Source organism: Spermophilus citellus (genome assembly GCF_964194105.1).
Source record: "Spermophilus citellus genome assembly, chromosome: 2".
NCBI lineage: Eukaryota > Metazoa > Chordata > Mammalia > Rodentia > Sciuridae > Spermophilus > Spermophilus citellus.
The window spans coordinates 52,913,310-52,931,137 of record NC_138183.1 but is presented as its reverse complement, the minus strand read 5'-3'; the positions used below and the strand labels follow the sequence as shown (position 1 = coordinate 52,931,137).

The window sequence follows — 17,828 nt, the reverse complement described above, 5'->3', positions numbered from 1 at the left end:
CCACTAGCACAATGGAGAGCCCTTCATAAATTTTAAAGGACTGAGTATTTTCCAGTTTTATAAAATTAAATTAAGGAAAGGACTCCCAGACTGACTACACCAAGAGCCAAGTTTCATCCCAGCACACATCATTTTTATAGAAAGTTTTAACTCCGTGAAAAATACAGGATTATAATGAAAATGCTGACAGGCCTGGAGCCAGCTCATGAAGTAATCATGCCACGTCTTTAATATTTTTACACAGCGTGTCCTAATCTGCCACAGCTTTCTTTTCCTTTAGATAGCAGTTAAATAAGTGAAAATTCCCCGAGTACTACTTATTTCTTCTCCTTCTCTGGGTTATATATTCCCCATTTTTCAAACCTTTCTTTCTTGTGAATCTTTTTCAGTCCATTTACAGGTATCATTGATTGACCAAAATTTAGCTGCCTTTGTTCAGCTATTTGGTCAGAAAGAGGGAGAAAGGAGAGGATATGCACTCAGAAACCTTACTTCTGCTCAGTAAGGCTAAGAACTTGTGAAAATCAACTGTGGAGGTGTGACTCACACAAGTGATGGACAGCTAATGAATGCCAGAGTGGACTTGATCTGTCCTACAGAGAAACCCACAAATCAAGCTGCATGCAAAATATCCTGGTGATTTTCCTCTCTTTAAATTAAAAAAAAAACTGAGTAGTGATTCTCATGAGTTCAGAGTTTCTTTTGAGACAGGTGCCTCAAAGACTGCTCTGTCCTTGCACCTTTCAAGTTATCCAGCACCTTCTGTGAGGGTGCAAAGAAACTGGAGGCCAAGTATCCAATTTCCTACCCTCATGTTTCTCTCACCTGTCAGACTCACACTGTTTCCCTGAGTCAGGTTATTTTAATTACAGAAACCAGTGTAAAATCTGAGGCAAGAGTAAAGAAAGTCAGTGAGGTCAATGGAAGCAGAGACTTCAACTGTGGCATGTTACATGGTACAGCTGGACTGATGGCTTGTCCTTGCTGGGGCCATTGGCTCTGCAAGGGCAAACAATGTTCAGGGCAAACAATAATGCGGAATTCCTTGTTTGGTTTTAGACTCATCCTTTCTTCAGTGTGAAAGCTCTGCTTCCTCTCCCCTGTTTTGTATCAGTCTCTTGGGATGTGTGAGCCACAAAGAGATGTTTTTGCCTACCTTTAAGATAAATCAATCACAAATAAAAAGAGGAGGAAATTTCTTATATAATTTGATTTTTCTCAGTGGGTACCTCTCCTCCATTCTAAACTTTTCTCGCTCTCCAGTCAATGTGTTAAAAAAAAAAAAAAGTAAATGAATCTAGGGAGAAAAGGAAAAAAAAAAAGCCTCACATATGTGAATCACACCTGGCTTTGGCTCAATTTAGAACCACAGAGGGCCTAGGAATGGAGGCCTAAAGGCAATATTTTCTTTCACTGGTTAAGAAGGGTTGATGGAGGGAGGCTTTCTGCTGCCAGAACGCTCATTAGCTAGGCAGCCTTCCCAAGCCCGCTTCCTCCTCAGCCACCTCACCAACTCGAAACCTTTACTAGCTGAGGCCCAAGGAGCGAACACTGTCACTCCTGCAGATTGTCCATTTCCTGGGGAAGGCCTTGAGGTTTGGAGGATGGAAATGGTTGGCACTCGTGTGGCTGGGAGGAAATCAGAAGAAAGAGCTGCTAGCCCCTCCATTAAACACTGTTAACTTCCTCACCAAAGCAAAAGCAGGGCCTGGAGTGGTTTATTATTTGGCCTCTTAGGAGGTGTGGAATACATTAGCACACAGTTTTTGGATGGCCTTGTAAATGGCACACAGAGAGATTGCTTAGCTTCAAAAAATGATTGATACTTCTTTTACTTTAACAAATGAGAAATGTTCGTGACAGTAAGGAACCCTGTTACAAGCCAGGTTTTCTCATTAACAGTGAAACATGGATAATTATTCACTGGGAACATACACAGTGGGAATTCATGTTAGATTCCTTATTTTGACTATTGCTGCTCGCAACCTCAGAGACCACAGTATACACACAAAGACACACACATAAATATGTACATAAAAGCTCAGGGGCCTGCAGTCCATGTGCACTAAGAAGCCACCAATTTTGAGTACAAAGGAAGTTTTTAAGAATAACCTATGTGGTCAGTTAAAAGCCCGGAAAGACAGATCAGCAATGGAAAAGCCAGACAATCAGCAATTTTGTTCATTGACTTTAGTTGTATGTTGTTTATCTTGGTTGTTAATTTCCTTTTGAAATATATAAAAGTGGACTAAAAGTAGACTTTCCTACAGCATTTCAACCTAAGATGCCTGATCATCCATATAAGTACATTCTCTGTGGTCACTATCCTGATCTGAATACTGTGAACTACATAGCAGAGATATACATGGCCTCAGGAGTGAGAGGGTATTTTAGGATTGTTGTAGTTAGTATATCGGCAATTGTAATAAAGACATCAAATAACAGGAACGTAAGGCAGAAGTGTATTTCTGCTTGAGTTAGCTTTTTGTTGTTGTAATCAACAAGAACAACTTAGAGGAAAAGTGGTTTATTGGGGGCTGTCAGTTTCAGAGGTCTTAGTCCATGTTCATCTGACTCTGCTGCTCTGGGCCTGCGGAGACAGAACATCATGGTAGAAGGACAAGATACAGTCCCCAGGGGCATGCTCCCCGTGACCTACTTCCTCCAGTCACACCTCACCTACCTATGATTAGCAGTCAGTAGTCTATTCAAATTATTGATCCCTCAAGTGGATTAATCCACTGATTAGGTTACAGTTCTCATAATCTAATCATTTCACCTTTGAACATTGCTGCCTTGCCACATGAGCTTTTCAGGGGACACCTCATATCCAAACCATAGCACTGCTCCAAGTCATGATTAGAGGAATATGTTCCAAACTTAAGCTGACAACGTATTATATTGGTTAGGGTCAGGGTGGAATTTCTTCAAACTCTATGGCTCTGACATCCCTTGGTGTTGTCCTTCCCCTCCCATGCCAAGATGGCTGGCTGTACAGAAAGAAGGCTGGCGAAGGCAGAAGAACAAGTTCTTTTCTTTTAAAGATATGCTTCATAAGGTGTACACATCATTTTTCCTTCAATTCCCCTGAATATAACCACATGCTTCACCCCTTACAGCAAGGGAAGGTGGGAAAACCTCTACTCCAAGCAGCTATGTATGTAAACTTCAGGGGTCGGGCAGTGCCTGCCTAGAAAGCAACCAAATTAAAGCTGTTTAAATAAAGAGTGATGAAGTTCAAATAAAAGTGATCTCTGACTTCAGTAGAGCTGAATGAATGAAAGTGAGCCAGCAAGGAATTTTAAGTTTCATAGATTATAAAATATTTGGAAAATATTTTTGCAAATAGCAAGATGGAACCACACATTTTCTTAAGCTTGTTAAAAACCTTAAAGACAAAGCATAGAGATGAATAAACAGAATAAATGAAAATCAATTAGACACTGGAGATCATTGATTTAAACAATGTGAACATGTTTTTATTATGAATAACATCACATATATCCCAAGTAAATAGAATCGTGGGATGAATCTCCGTGCCCTCGTCATCCAACTTTAGTAAACATTCTGCCATTCCTATCCCATATTTCTGCCCACTCTCTGCTCTCTCCCTTCTCCATTGTTCTTTTAGGTAAATTTTATATCCACTGAAATATATAATCCTAAGTGAAAAATTTTAACATCCATGTAACCATATTCTTATCTAACATACCTTTGACAATTTAAAAATCTCTTTTTGGTCTCTTATCTCTTTTTCTTCACTTTGGTTCATTCCTATTACCACATCTTCAGTTTCACAGATCCTTTTCTATAATGTTCAATCTTGAACTAATCCTATTCAGTGAACTTTTCATTTCAAAAAAATATATGTTGGAGCTAGGGATGTAGTCGATAGAAGAGTGCTTACCTAGCATGCATGAGGCCCTGAGTTAAATCCCTAGCACCACAAAAAATTCTATTTATATATACATATAGATGTGTATGTTATTTGTAGAAGTTCATTTATAACTTCCACTTTTTTCTCCATGTACGCATGTTTTCCTTTAAATACTTAAAATATTGTAATACCCTGTTATAATACCCTTGTTTATAACTCATTATCCCTGTAATTTCAGGATCTGTTTCCATTGACCAATTTTTGGGGGGTGGAGTCCTGGTTAGAGGTCACATTTTCTTACTTCATGACTAGTCAAGGAATATTCAGCTATAGATTTTACAGTGTATATTTTACATCATAAGTGTCAGGGTTTTTTTATCTTTCTCTAGAGATTATTGGGTTTTCTTCTGTTAATCACTTATTTAAAGTTCAATTTGACCTTCTTAAGGTTAGTTAGGGCGGTCTAGAATAGCCTTTACTCTAGGACTTTTCTGAGCTCTCCAGTGAATGCCCCAAATTATCAACAAGAATGACCCACTCTAGCTTATCAGAACTTGAAGCCTTTCCAGCCTTATTTGGGTTCTGGAAAATGTTAAGCTCACAGTTCCCTGGTTGCTCTTAGCTCAGCCTTGTAGAATTTAACCCTGTGCTAAACATCTTAAGTTGAACAAAGACTCAAGAGGAATTTATGCAGATTTCTAGGGCTTCTATCTAGCACCCCCATTTTCAGAATTCTGCTCAAGAACTTCCAGCTGCCTTAGTGTCTTTGAACTTTATCCTTTGTTTCATCATATTGCCTAGACTGTTGTGCTTTTCTTAGGATAGTCCTCAGAGTTAAGTTGTGCTCCCACAAAACATGAAATCCTAACACCCAGTAGCTGTGAAAGGCCCTTATTTGGACTTGTGTCTTTGCAGATGATCAAGTTAAAGTGAGGTTAGTAATGTAGGCCCTAATTCAATATGACTGAGGTCCTTATGAAAAGGTAAAATTCAGATGCAAAGGCAGACTTGCACATAAGGAAGAACACCATGTGATGTTTAGTCTGTAATCTCTACCTCTCTTCATCCTACGTAACCTCCATGTAAACATGTCTTCCATGAGCCCCTCAGTGGACAGCTCTATTGCACTATGTATTGATCCAAGTAATTGGATTAAAAAGGTCTACTTGGCTCCTATCACTTGACTATATTGGGAAGGGAAGAAGAGAGGTGGGGATGATGAGTCTGATATGATGTTGAGAAATTTTGGGACTTAAAAGCACTTTAAAGATCATTTCATTGGAACCTAAATGTACCTCAAAGATCATCACATGTTCTTGTTTACAAATTTGAAAACTGAAGGCATAGGGCCCTATCAAAACCTAGAATTCTCCTTGAGAATTATGAATTTAGTATAACTGAAAATGAAAGTAACAAAAATAGGTTTCTTTTCTAAAACTATCTGAAAAGCTGAGCTTCACCCTGAAAAGTTTCAGAGAGGCTTTAGTGTGCTTTTTTAAAAATCCTACATTAGCTGGGATCTTCTTGGTAGTCTTATCTTAACTGTCCCGAGAGCAATAAGTAGAAAATAGACATTTTTTCCTAACCAAACTGAGGAAAGGCCTCCACAGTATCTTTATTTTTAATGATTTCTCATAGTTTAAACTTCCAATAAATATTCTATGGGAGCTAAGTCACTGGGGCCCCAACAGTGAATTTGGCAAGTATTCCAAATTTAGATGAAATGTGTTTTCTCTCATAGTGGCCATCTGTTTATCTTTCTAATTCTGGGATACAAAGGCTTAGGTAGACCCAATGTCTCAGCTTAATATTTTGGAATTTTAATGTATCAAAATATGTTTAATGAGTAGATAACTGTAATATTTTATATATTCAATTGAGGATAAAAGTTATCAAAAAAAAGTTCTTCATGAAGAAATTAGATCAATGTTTAAAATAATTTTCCTAGTCTCAGGTGAAGATTTTTTACTTCAAAAATCATATAAAGAGTAAAATGAAGGCAGATGTTAGACTTTTACCAATTAATACTTGATTCTTAACTGTTACCATGTAGTATGTTATTTTCCAATGTATTACATTTGAAGAAGCAATTTCTTAATAAAATCAGCATAGAAGCTAATTTGAAAAACTATGCAATAATGAATGCTGATTTTATCATTTTTTCTTACCAATTAGTACAGGGGCATAAATAGATCTAAGAATTTTTGTAAAATTTAATGAATAAGAATCACTATTCCAGAAGCCCACATAATAAAAATATCTCCTGTTTGTTAGGAATGACTAACATAAGATAAGTGCTAGGGGTAAAGCCACAGTATGTGTATGCCTTCTAGAGTCATAAAGACACAAAACAACTCTCCAGAAATGTGTCTTTTTCAGGCTTTGCCAATGGCTTATTTCTCCTCTCGTCTCTTCCTCTAGGCTGCCCCATCAAAGGCTATCCCACCCCCAATATCACCTGGTTCCATGGTGGTCAACCAATTGCCACCACCACAGGACTGACACATCACATCCTGGCATCTGGACAGATCCTTCAGGTTGCAAATCTCAGTGGTGGTTCTCAAGGGGAATTCAGCTGCCTCGCGCAGAATGAGGCAGGGATGCTGGTGCAGAAGGCGTCTTTGGTCATCCAAGGTAAGAACCCATCAGGCTTTAGGGTGTCAAAAAGAAAGCCCACCTGGGAACAAGATTCTCCGGGAATAAAGTGATTTCTGAGCTCCTATGGTACCTAGGCCATGAAAACCAAAGATGAATCCCATTTCAGTGCAATGAAACCGTACTTCTGCCAACATAGCCCTTCAGAAGAGCCACCAGGTCCCATCACAGGAGAACCTGGTCACATCAGCATCGGTGCCTCCCTAAATCCGTCCTTCTGATCAAATATTACCGTTGCTTAAGACCAAGAAAACACAACTATTTATCAAAGTTAATTCTATTTTCTAATTACTAGTTTAACTAGAAAAGAACACACACACACACACACACACACACACACACACACCACAGAGTAGTCTACTTAAAATTTCGTGTTCCCTGTTGATTGGGTTAAAAAATACCTCTTGATTGGAACACTATGGTCATTGTCTCCTGCTGGGGGAGGGGATGGTGTCCTGCCAGCTGCACCTTCTGGAGAGTGGTGGGCTGCAGTCACATGCTGAGGACTCTCCAGGCACCATTCCTTTGACCCTGGCAAGGCACAGTCTGTGAGCTTTCCAGGAATACAGGCAGGTCAGAAAGCCCCTGGGTGGGGCCTGGCATTCACTGCACCAGAAGAGTTGTGAATGAGCCAAATGGTGGGAAGAGAGCCCAAACCAGCCTTTTTATAGAAACTATGGAAGGCTTTTGAGTTTTCCCTAGGCTAGTTCTACCTGTGACCTTATGTGATATGCTTAAGGAAAGTCAAATGCTACTGCATTTATTCCAAAATGGAGGATTCTGTGGGAAGTGTCAGTTTTGTGCCAACATGGCACAAAAGGAGGGAGGAAAGAGAAGGAAGATTTTTCTGAGCACATAGGTTTTCCTCTTAAAAATTCTCCCCTGCCATTTTGCTTTCCAGAGAGGAAAACAAATATTCCATTTTCTTGCCAGCCAATTATTCTCTGCTAAAAAACAGAATCCAGGGCCTATCTGCCATGAGAACTTGCAAATAAACACTCAGAGTTTACCAGCCCACATGTATTTTTAATAGCTTTCCTACCAGTGAGTCCCAGACCATCAAATAGAAAAACCAGAGAAATAGGCTTTTTCACTGACATCATTGTCTCATGTAAATGAGAACTCTCTGAAGAGGCTGTTTTTTAGTAACATTTACAAAACTAAAAATCAAAAAAAAATTTACAAAATCCAGCTCGGATCTCTACTTTTAAATATGATTATCTCTGATATATTTATATATCTCTGTAGAAAAATAAAGTCCCTTTCTCATAAACCAGTAAGAGTACTTTAGTCAGTATTTTAAAAACAGTAAGGGCTGTGGCTATTGAGTAAGTCCTCTCTGTGTGTCCGGCACTGAGCCTGGCCCTTTACTTTCTTCATATCCAACCCTCACAGAGACATGAACACGTGAGAGTTATGGTAGTCATTTTTTGGAGGAATCATCTGAGGTTCCTCGAGACCCTGGGGCTTGCCTAATAGGTGGGGAATGGTGCCCACCCAGAAGCAGAGCCTCATTTATAAGAACTTCTCCCTCCGCCTACATGCCAACCCCCAGCCCCCTTCCACCTTCCCCTGGCCCTGCTCAGAAGAAATGGAGTGAGGGCAGTGATGTTCTGCTCTCTTCACCTCTGATCCTCCTCTTATGACAGATTACTGGTGGTCTGTGGACAGACTGGTGACCTGTTCAGCATCTTGTGGCAACAGGGGTGTTCAGCAGCCCCGCCTGAGGTGTCTACTGAATAACACGGAAGTGGATCCTGCTCACTGTGCAGGGAAGGCCCGCCCTGCTGTGCAGCCCATTGCCTGCAACCGGAGAGACTGCCCTTCCCGGTGAGTGTGGCCTCCCATTCCCAGGGTGGGCCCTAACTTACAACCAAGTTGACGGTCAGCCCTCGTCTAGCACTTTGCAGGGAGAAAAGCAATCCAGGGAGCCATTCCTTCCTTTAGGCGTGGGTTTTCCAGGCCTCTCTGCCTTGCTGACAGCATCCTCAGAATGAGCCCCTCTCCCAGCTCTGCTTATTGCCTCTCCCGCCCACCAGCAAATAACTACCTGGGATTTGCAAAGGCCTAAGAGGCTCTGATCTGTTCAGGGAGCAGAATATATATGTTCCCCAGGCCCTGGTCAGAGATATCTCCCATCCTGCAGTGATACACTGACTCTCTGGGCTTTTTATAAGAGAAAGAAATATCTTTCATTGACAAGCTGAGGGGACAGGGATTACTAGGCTCTACCCACACCCTCTTTTTGTGTGACTTTAAATACCTGTGCAATCAGTGCTCTCTTCTTTTCTACAAATAGTTGCATCTCCCTAAAGTTGGAATAAATCTCCATTTTCTATACTTGCCTTAACTTTGGATTTATATTCTCTGTACTTGGGCCCCTTTTAGAGCCCAGGATAACAAAGAATCTCTGCCTCTTACAACATCATCTTCATGCTTCAAGAAGCTGTGAGTCCCACTGAGCACCCAGCCCCTAGTCTTAAGAAACTAGCTAAAGGTATGATGTCTGGGCTCGGAGTTGGCACCAGCATGGTGCTTGGAGCCTACGGGGACTTGGCTTGGCCCTAAAATGCCCGTTTATGACCTATCTGTAGGACTTTCCTACACTGCTCAGGGAACCGCTTTGTGTTTTGCCAGCTGAGTCATAAGGAGCAGCTGAAACCAGGAGAGACTCCATGAAATATGAAACACACTCATTAATATCAGCAGTTTGACTTGCTGACGGGAAGGTTTCCACAGGAATGATTAATGTCCTTTTATACCCTTCCTGAATGGGTAACATAGCCCATACCTCTCCTTTCTCAAAACCCCCACCCCAGCTCCCGAAAAAATCGCTGAAATGTATATTTAGAAATAAAAGTTGATTGAAATACAGGCCTGACATTCACCAGGGATCTAGGGGGCTGGAAGGCTGCCCTTGCCAAGCTGTGTGAAATGAAGAAGAGATCTTGGACGTGCCAGGAACTTTTTGATTTGATTTGGTGATGGTCAGAGTCAATCAGCCTACTTTACTTCTGCAAATGAAATAATAATGGCTATTTCTTCTTTGGTTTCAATGCCCCCAGGAGTTTTAAAACACCTCATGCCTGCTTCCTAAGTGGCTCTGCTCCTGTGGGCTGGAAATTCTGCAAGCAGTCATCCCTCTCCAGGGCAGAGGAGCAGGGAAATTGCCACAAAACTAAATAAGTCACAGATCCGGACTCAGGAGGAATTTGTTCCCCTTCCCACTACATGCCTCTCCTGAAAGCCAGATGTGGCGTCACTTGGCTAGGAAGTGCCATAGGTTCACCCTCCACTGGTTTTCCTGCCAGGCTATTTGGGCACATTAGCATCCTTCTTTGCACACAAACAAGTGTTGCCCTGACCATCTTTCTAAATAGGACTAGGAAATCCTCCTTTGACCCAAGTAGCTATTTTCACCATTTCATGTTAGATAAGCCCCCAGCCCTTGCAATCAGGCAATAAGAGGGGTTTGGGTTTTTGTTTTTTCCTCCCCAGATTGCATGAAGTGGCTGAACAACACCACACCTTCCCTCATTTTCACAAACTGTCCCTTTCCCCTTCTCTGAGAACTATCCTAGGATACATTCAAAAAGCACCCCCTTCATATTTGTATATGGATCAAATTCAGAGTGTCCCCAGATTATAGTTTGGCTTTATGAGAAAAGCCCATTTGTCATAGTCTTGGTCAGTCTCACTTCTAGAGACTCAAATCGTAGCTGGAGCCTGAATATTTTGAAAACAAATATTTCTAACACATGTGCAACCCTTTAAGATACATAAGACTCATGGAGCATCGTGATAGTGGAAAATTGCCCCAGAAAGCAATTTTCTTCGTTTCTGAAAGATTAAACAAATTAAATGGGATATGGGTTAAGGTAAGATAGAAAGTATAGATGTTACCAGACAAAACTTTCACTTAAGTGAGACCCATACCTCCTGGGTCAAGAGGTAATAGGTTTGGCTCTGACTTCCCCAGGAAACTGTTCCCGCTCAGAGACTAGGAAGTACCAAAACCACAGTACGGTGTAAGTAGCTAGAGGACTATCTCCCAGCCTTTTGGGCAGCTAAGGCAACTGACTCTACATACTCTTTCCAGATGCACATTTCTGGTCAGTGACCCAAGGTATCATTGTCCTGAGGCCACCGTAACAAATTACCACAAACAGTAGCTTAAAGCAACTAAAACTGATTCTCTCACTGTTTTGAAGGCCAGCAGCCAAAAAAAAAATCAAGGTATCAGCCGGGCCATACCCCCTTCAAGGCTCTATGGTTGAACTGTTTCCTGCCCCACCCCTGTCCCCTGGTGCCTTCCTTGTTTGTGGCTGCAGGACTCCACCTCCTACCTCTGTGGTCACACAACTTTCAAGGTCATACTGCCTTCTCCTCTTCCCTGTGTATAATTTCCTCTTTCTCTTAGAAGAACACTTGTGGTGGCATCTAGGGCCTACCCAGATAATCTCAAAGTTCTTAATTATGTCAGCCATATATTTATCTTATCCAAATAAGATAACACTCACAGTTTCCAGGGATTTGACTTGGATATCTTATGGAATGTCATTTTTCCAAGTAATTACTCTGAAGAGGCCCCCTAATTAACATCTGTGAGGCGACAGGCACAAGGTTCCTTCCCAGGCCTCACCTTTGGGGCTCCTCTGATGCTTCTTCCTCTCCCCAGGTGGATGGTGACTTCCTGGTCTGCCTGTACCCGGAGCTGTGGCGGAGGCATCCAGACACGCAGAGTTACCTGTCAGAAGCTGAAAGCCTCTGGAATCTCTACTCCCGTGTCTAACGACATGTGTACCCAGCTAGCCAAACGGCCTGTGGACACCCAGGCCTGTAACCAACAGCTGTGTGTGGAGTGGGCCTTCTCTAACTGGGGCCAGGTGAGGGCCACACCGGCTTTTATTTGAAAGGTCATCCTAAAGGTGTAATCCCTGCCACAGTGGGAAATAAATGCCTCCACTGCTACCTCCTCTGTGACATCCCCGCTGTCCCTAACCCCACCCTGTATCATTCCTAACACCCAGGGCACCTGGATCCTTCTCTAACCTTAACACACTCTAACCTTAACACACTGCTTTACCGGGCACACATTTCCTTCCTCCACCCTGAGGCCTTTCTGTTCTTGGATCCCGGAACCCTCAGACACCTTCTTCAGACTCGCACACTCTCAAGCCACCGTTTCCCACCTATTGTGCCAGTGTCCCCTCTGCGGACTGCTCTTGGCCAGGGTTCTCCACTGGTCACATAGTTATAAGCAACCTTTTTAACCACCAATGTCAAGATCATAACTCCCAACGAGTCCAGGTCAATTCCTCTGGGGTGTGATCAAGCTTAGGTGATTCTTAGAAACTCCTCAGGTGATGCTGATATACAAACAGGGTAGAGAACCATTGTTCTGAGTCAGGAAGACTTGAAGCCTAGCTGGGTCACCATAAAACAATCAACTCCTTTCTCAATTCTCTGCCTAGAAGTAACTTCAGTCCCAGGTAAGCTCAATGGACAGCAGCAATGGGGGCTTGTTTGACCCCAGGAGCTCAGTGATGGAGTTTTCTCTAGGTGCAGTGGAGGGTCCATGATGGCTCTACCCATTTGGAGTGAGAATTTTATGCTGGTGAGTTTTAAAAGGAGATTGACACAAACTGAAGATTCCCAGGGGGTTGGGGAGCCATCCTAAGCAATGGTGGACATTGCACCATGGCAGTAGGAATCCAGGGGGACAGGGTCCCTGTACTCTCAGTGTTTCTGGGCCAGGTGGGACTGAGCATCAGTCAATAACTCCAGTATACATTAGAGAGGCAGGTTTTTCCCTGTCCAGGTGGATAAGGCCTATTAAGCATAGAATAGTTATCCTACTCAGCTTGTACTCTACTATTTTACAGTGTTATTGGCACCAAAGAAAATCAGGGGTGGAGGTGCTTAAGGGAAATAATATATACCATTTCTCCAGAAGTCTATGTTCAAACCCTTCTAGAGACTTAGCAGGCATGTAAGAGCTGCCGGCCAGGGCTGATGTTCAGATTTGTCTGGACTGGTACTCATTAGCAAAGGGAGTATTCTAACTTTGAGGCATAGTTTCATGACTAGCCAGCTGGGACACTCCCCAAATCACAGACATTACTGTAGGACCAATGTAACAATGTTTTTAGACAATTAGTAAACTTGAAACTTGTTGGAATTGGTTTATTCATGTCCCTCTACTGCCAGCCTTAGGTGTAATCTTTGGAAAACAATCACTTGCAACTTCCTATGACATTAACATGCTGTGTCAGTCTCTAATATAAAGATCAAAAATTCCTGGCCACAGAGTAAATTTGCATCTCTTAGCCATTTGTATCTCAGGTAAGCCAGGGGGTTAATGCTTAGCCCGCTGCCCACCGGCCAACACACCTGTCCAGCCCTTTATTTCCAGGGGCTGGCCTGTATGTGCTTCATATTCAGAGCAACATGAGCTCCACCTTGCTTCTATGCTAGAGTAAGGGGGTGCTGGGGAGGTATTTCTCTTATCTTGAAAAGCCCACTTCTGACAGCTCTCACACAACACAGCTCTGCTGCCAGGTCCTCAAGGCTTACTAGCAGTTTGTGAAGCTGGGATTGAGAACAGATCTGGGGACACATGGGAAATGTTTCTGCATTGACATCAAGGTCACTCAAGGGGACATTTGATCATTCTCAGTGATTCCTCTTCCCAACAGAGAGAAAAACACATAAGTCTTTTCTACATTCTTTTCCCTCAAACTCTTCACTCCTTTCTTCTAAAGTCCCTAGGCCAGTGTATATAGAGAATTAACATGAATCACCTGGGGATCTTGTTAAATATGCAAATTCTAATATGATAGGCCTGGGGTAGAGTCTGGGATGCTTAATTTTTTTTCACATTTTATTGGTGCATTATAATTGTACATAATGATGGGATTTGTTGTTACATATTCATACATGCACACAAATTAACTATCATTTGGCCAATCTCTCTCCAGCACTTCGCCCTCCCTCCCCTTAGTCCTTTTCCTCTACTGATCTCCCTTTGATTTTGGGATTCACACATACACACACACATACACACACACACCCCTTTCTTGTCCTTTTTGCTCTCAAGCTTCCACATATGAGAGAAAACATGACTCTTGACCTTTTGAATATGACTTATTTTGCTTAACATAATGGTCTCTACTTCCACCCATTTTCTTGCAAATGACATTATTTTTCTTTATGGATGAAAAAATCCTCCATTGTATATATATATACCACATTTTCTTTATCCATATATCTGTTGATGGACACCTAGGCTGATTCCATAATTTGGCTATTGTGAATTGTGCTGTTATAAACATGGGTATGCATGTATCACTGTAGTGTGGTGACTTTAATTCTTTAGGACAAATACCAAGAAGTGGTCTCACTGAGTCATATGGAGGTCCAATCTAGTCTTTTGAGGGACCTCGGTACTGATTTCCATACTGGTTGTACTAATTTGCAATCCCACCAACAGTGTAAAAGTGTTTTTCTCCACATCCTCTCCAGCACTTATTATTTGTATTCTTGATGGCTGCCATTCTGACTGGTATGAGATAAAATCTCAGTTTAGTTTTGATTTGCTTTCCCTAATTATCAATGACGCTGAACATTTTCTTTTCATATATTTGTTGGCCATTTGTATTTTTTGTTTTGAAAAGTATATTTGCCATTTCTTAATTGGGTTATTTCATTTTTTTGGTGTAAAGTTTTTGGGATTCTTTATATAATCTGAATATTTATCCTCTACCAAAAGAGTAGTTAGCAAAGATTTTCACCCATTCTGTAGGTTCTCTCTTCACATTAATAATTGTTTCCTTTGCTGTGTAGAAGCTTTTTAATTTAATGTCATCCTGTTTATTAACTCTTAGCATTATTTCCTGAGCTTTAGGCATCCTATTGAGAAAGTCGTCCTGTACCTAAAAGTTGAAGCGTTGACTGTATGACTATATATTGTAGGAGTTGCATGGTTTCTGGCATAATTCCTAGGTCTTTGATCTATCTTGAATTGATTTTTTGTGCAGGGTGAGAGATAAGGGTCCAGGAGTTGGAGTGTGACAGATGCCAGAGTAATTTGTTTCTTTACTAAGCTGTTGTCCCAGGCTTCTGAATCTTACAAGTCTAGTCTCTCTTGATGATTTCCATTGTTCTCTATGGTCACTCACTTCAAAATGTACCTGTACGCCTGTTACTTTGGTCCATCTTTGTGGAGAAAGAGGCAAGTGCTGGGCACATCTCTGTTGCCAGCTTGTCTTCCTCCCCCAGTAGAAAGATTTTAAACAAGAGTTGCAAGCTCAGCGTATACTCTAAATTACCCTGTCAGCAATTTAGTGACTGAATTGGAAAGTAACAAGAATAGAGAAAGAGAAACCTAAAGTAGGTAAGAAATTATGGTGATCAGAATGTATGCTTTGGTCAGTGGAAATGGACAGGAGATACTATGACAGTGTGATTCATATGGTTTCAGTGAGCCACTGGCTGTCAAAGAGAGGAAGCAAAGATGATCTTCGGATTTCTGGTGGAACAGTTAGGAATACAGGAAAACGAAGATGGGTGTGATAAATGTGTAGTATGTTTATAAAATATTCCATTAGAGATATTCATTAGACAGTTGGGTGTATGAATATGGAACTTAGAGCTGTGCTGACCAGAGTGTATTGAAAGTCATCAGTATCAAGTGATAACTAGGTGTCATGGGTGGTATCGCCTTGAAGCATGATCTAAAGAAAAGGCACAAATCAGAAACCTGGGGAACCCTAATCAAACTGTGAGAAGGTGGTAAAGAACATAATAAGAAATAAGTTTTAGTACATTCAGAGCATGATCCAACTCTGTTGTCCACAAGAGATTCTATTTAGATCTAAGGAAAAAATAAATGGAAATGAAAGAATTTATATAAAAGTCCATGTAAATTCTATAAATTCTAACCAAAGGAGAGTTGGAGGTGTCTATACTAATATCTGACAAAGTAGGCTCTGTATTTTAAAAAAAGGGTCGACGATTAATCAAAAGTAGGTAGAACATTATGGTATATTCATAAAACAAAATGTTGGATATCAATGAAAATGAATGTACTTCAGTTACACCTGATGCTTCATGAGAAAAAGAAGCCAGAAGCAAAAGTAGGTATGAAATATGGTTCCTTTATGTAAATTTCAAAATCAAGCATAAAATTGACTGTGTTAAAGGTTCAGCCTTGACAGTGGGTACATTTGGAGAGGAGGAAAGGGTGAAGGGAGAAGACCTCTGGGGGCTTGTGAGTTGCTTACGGTGTTCACTTTCTTCACCTGTGTCCTGGACTGGCCCCATAATTTGTAGGGTTCAGTGCAACATGAAACTGCAGGGCCCTTTCTCCACAGACTACAGCGAATGTAAAGATTGACAGTAGAGCACTGAAGCAAGCAAAGATCCCTTCTGAAGGTGTGGCTCTGCCATGCAGCTGGCTCCGTTCACTGTGTCTGAGCTCACTGAGAGCTTCTTTGCTTCACTCATATTTCTCCATGCACACTGTCCTTCATAGTGAGAAGTTATTTTTTAACATGGTTAAAACAATGAATTTTGTAATGTATATTTTATCATAAAACAAAAATTAATTCTGAATCATTGGTATCAAGGTGTGTTCTTTACATTTCCTCCAACACCCATGTCTCCGTGAACAACCTTGTCAAACTGAGCCCTTCAGAGCCAGGAAGAGAAATCCCTGGCCTGGACAGAGGTGTCAGCCCAGGAGGGATGCTTTTACCTTAAGTCCCTGTCCTTCAGTGGTCCTGGATTTCTCTGAGCATCTAATGAAAATAGGAAGAAACATCTTGCTAGAAAATTTTAACATAAGAGTTGAGAGTTCATATCCCTTTGGATCCCTAGGGATCTAAAGACTCCCAGATTAAGATTCTTTGTTCCAAAATGACCTACCACTCTCATTAAAATAGAAGGGAGACTGGTGAAGTGGAGGAAGGAGGATAGAGGAGAGGAGGGCAAGGGGAGATACTGGAAATGAAATGTACCAAATTATGTTATGTGTATGTACAAATATGTAACAATCCCATTATTATGTATAATGAACCAATAAAAAAACTAATGCTTAGGACATCAATATCTTGGAGGAGTCCTCTCCAGGTGTTCCCGGACATCATGAAATGTGACAGAAAATGCATCTCCTCTCATTATCTTGTCTGTGCATTGGTTTTCTGCCTCCTTTCTCCCTTTATAGCAGAAGGTCTTATTTTTAAATAGGCATCTATTAATAAAGCTCTCCATAAACTTTTTTAAAAAATAAAAAGTGACCTTCCAGGGATGTGTGACCCCTTGTGCTAACATGACAGTTGTTGGCTCAAGGCCTACTGCTTTTGCATTTTATAGACAGTTCTTGGAGGCATTTGTTGCATTAGGGCTAGGTTCTGCCAACTCTGGGGAAAGCTTGGCAAGCACATGGCAAGAGAATATAAGGAGGGACTGTACATACCTCAGTCTGTCTGTGTTCAGTGTCCTGGGTTTGACCTGCAGAAAACAAGGCCAAGGAAAGGAAAGAAATGGTGGACATGGTTACTTGGATGAATTTAGCAAGAAAACAATAAGCCAACTTATTTTCCACACAGAAGGGGACAGGGCTTGTTTAGATGTCTTCAGCTCTAAGTACATTCCTAGCACATAATGCCAAGTGCTTTTTCATTTGGTTGATCTGGAAGTGGGTTGGCCTTCTCGGACTGGCTCCACACTTCCTCTGGCCTTTGCTAGCAAAATGCCCATGGCATAGCTAACTGTCCCACTGTGACATAAAAGAAAACAAGCCAATGAACATCTTTTAGTTGGTCCAGAGAAGGAGAAGATGAATGATCTGACGACCTCCCATAAGACCTTGCAAAACAATCCTGCATCCCCTGGGGCCTGAACATTGAGCACTTCGCTGACGTGATATGTATTCCTTTTTCTGCTTTCCAGTGCAATGGGCCTTGCATCGGGCCTCGCCTAGCTGTGCAACACAGACAAGTCTTCTGCCAGACACGGGATGGCATCACCCTACCATCAGAGCAGTGCAGTGCCCTTCCCAGGTAAGAGGAAGCCCTGGGCCACCTCTCTCAGCCCCTGGTCAGTAGCACAGAAACAAGTGATGAAAGGATGTTTCTTCTCCAACCTCCCACAGTGCCAAGGGTCTGATGCCCTGCCTGCTCCTTTCTATCACCCAGGCCACTGCCCCCCACCCAGAGACTGATGGGCCATATTGTGCTCACTAAAGTGGCCAGGCTGGGCTTTCCTCTCAATAGGATGAAGCATGCAGGAGTGT

General features: G+C 41.7%; 1 protein-coding gene across 3 annotated transcripts in view; it reads left to right on the top strand.

Annotated features, from left to right (window-relative positions):
- LOC308639887 (ADAMTS-like protein 1) overlaps positions 1 to 17,828 on the top strand; it is a 384,577-nt gene that overhangs the window by 361,992 nt on the left and 4,757 nt on the right. For all 3 annotated transcript variants that reach the window (XM_081278265.1, XM_081278264.1, XM_081278263.1), the window contains 4 exons: positions 6,299 to 6,511; positions 8,182 to 8,362; positions 11,211 to 11,418; positions 17,486 to 17,595. In XM_081278265.1, coding sequence (XP_081134391.1) covers positions 6,299 to 6,511; positions 8,182 to 8,362; positions 11,211 to 11,418; positions 17,486 to 17,595 — 712 coding nt within the window. The remainder of the gene's footprint in view (positions 1 to 6,298; positions 6,512 to 8,181; positions 8,363 to 11,210; positions 11,419 to 17,485; positions 17,596 to 17,828) is intronic.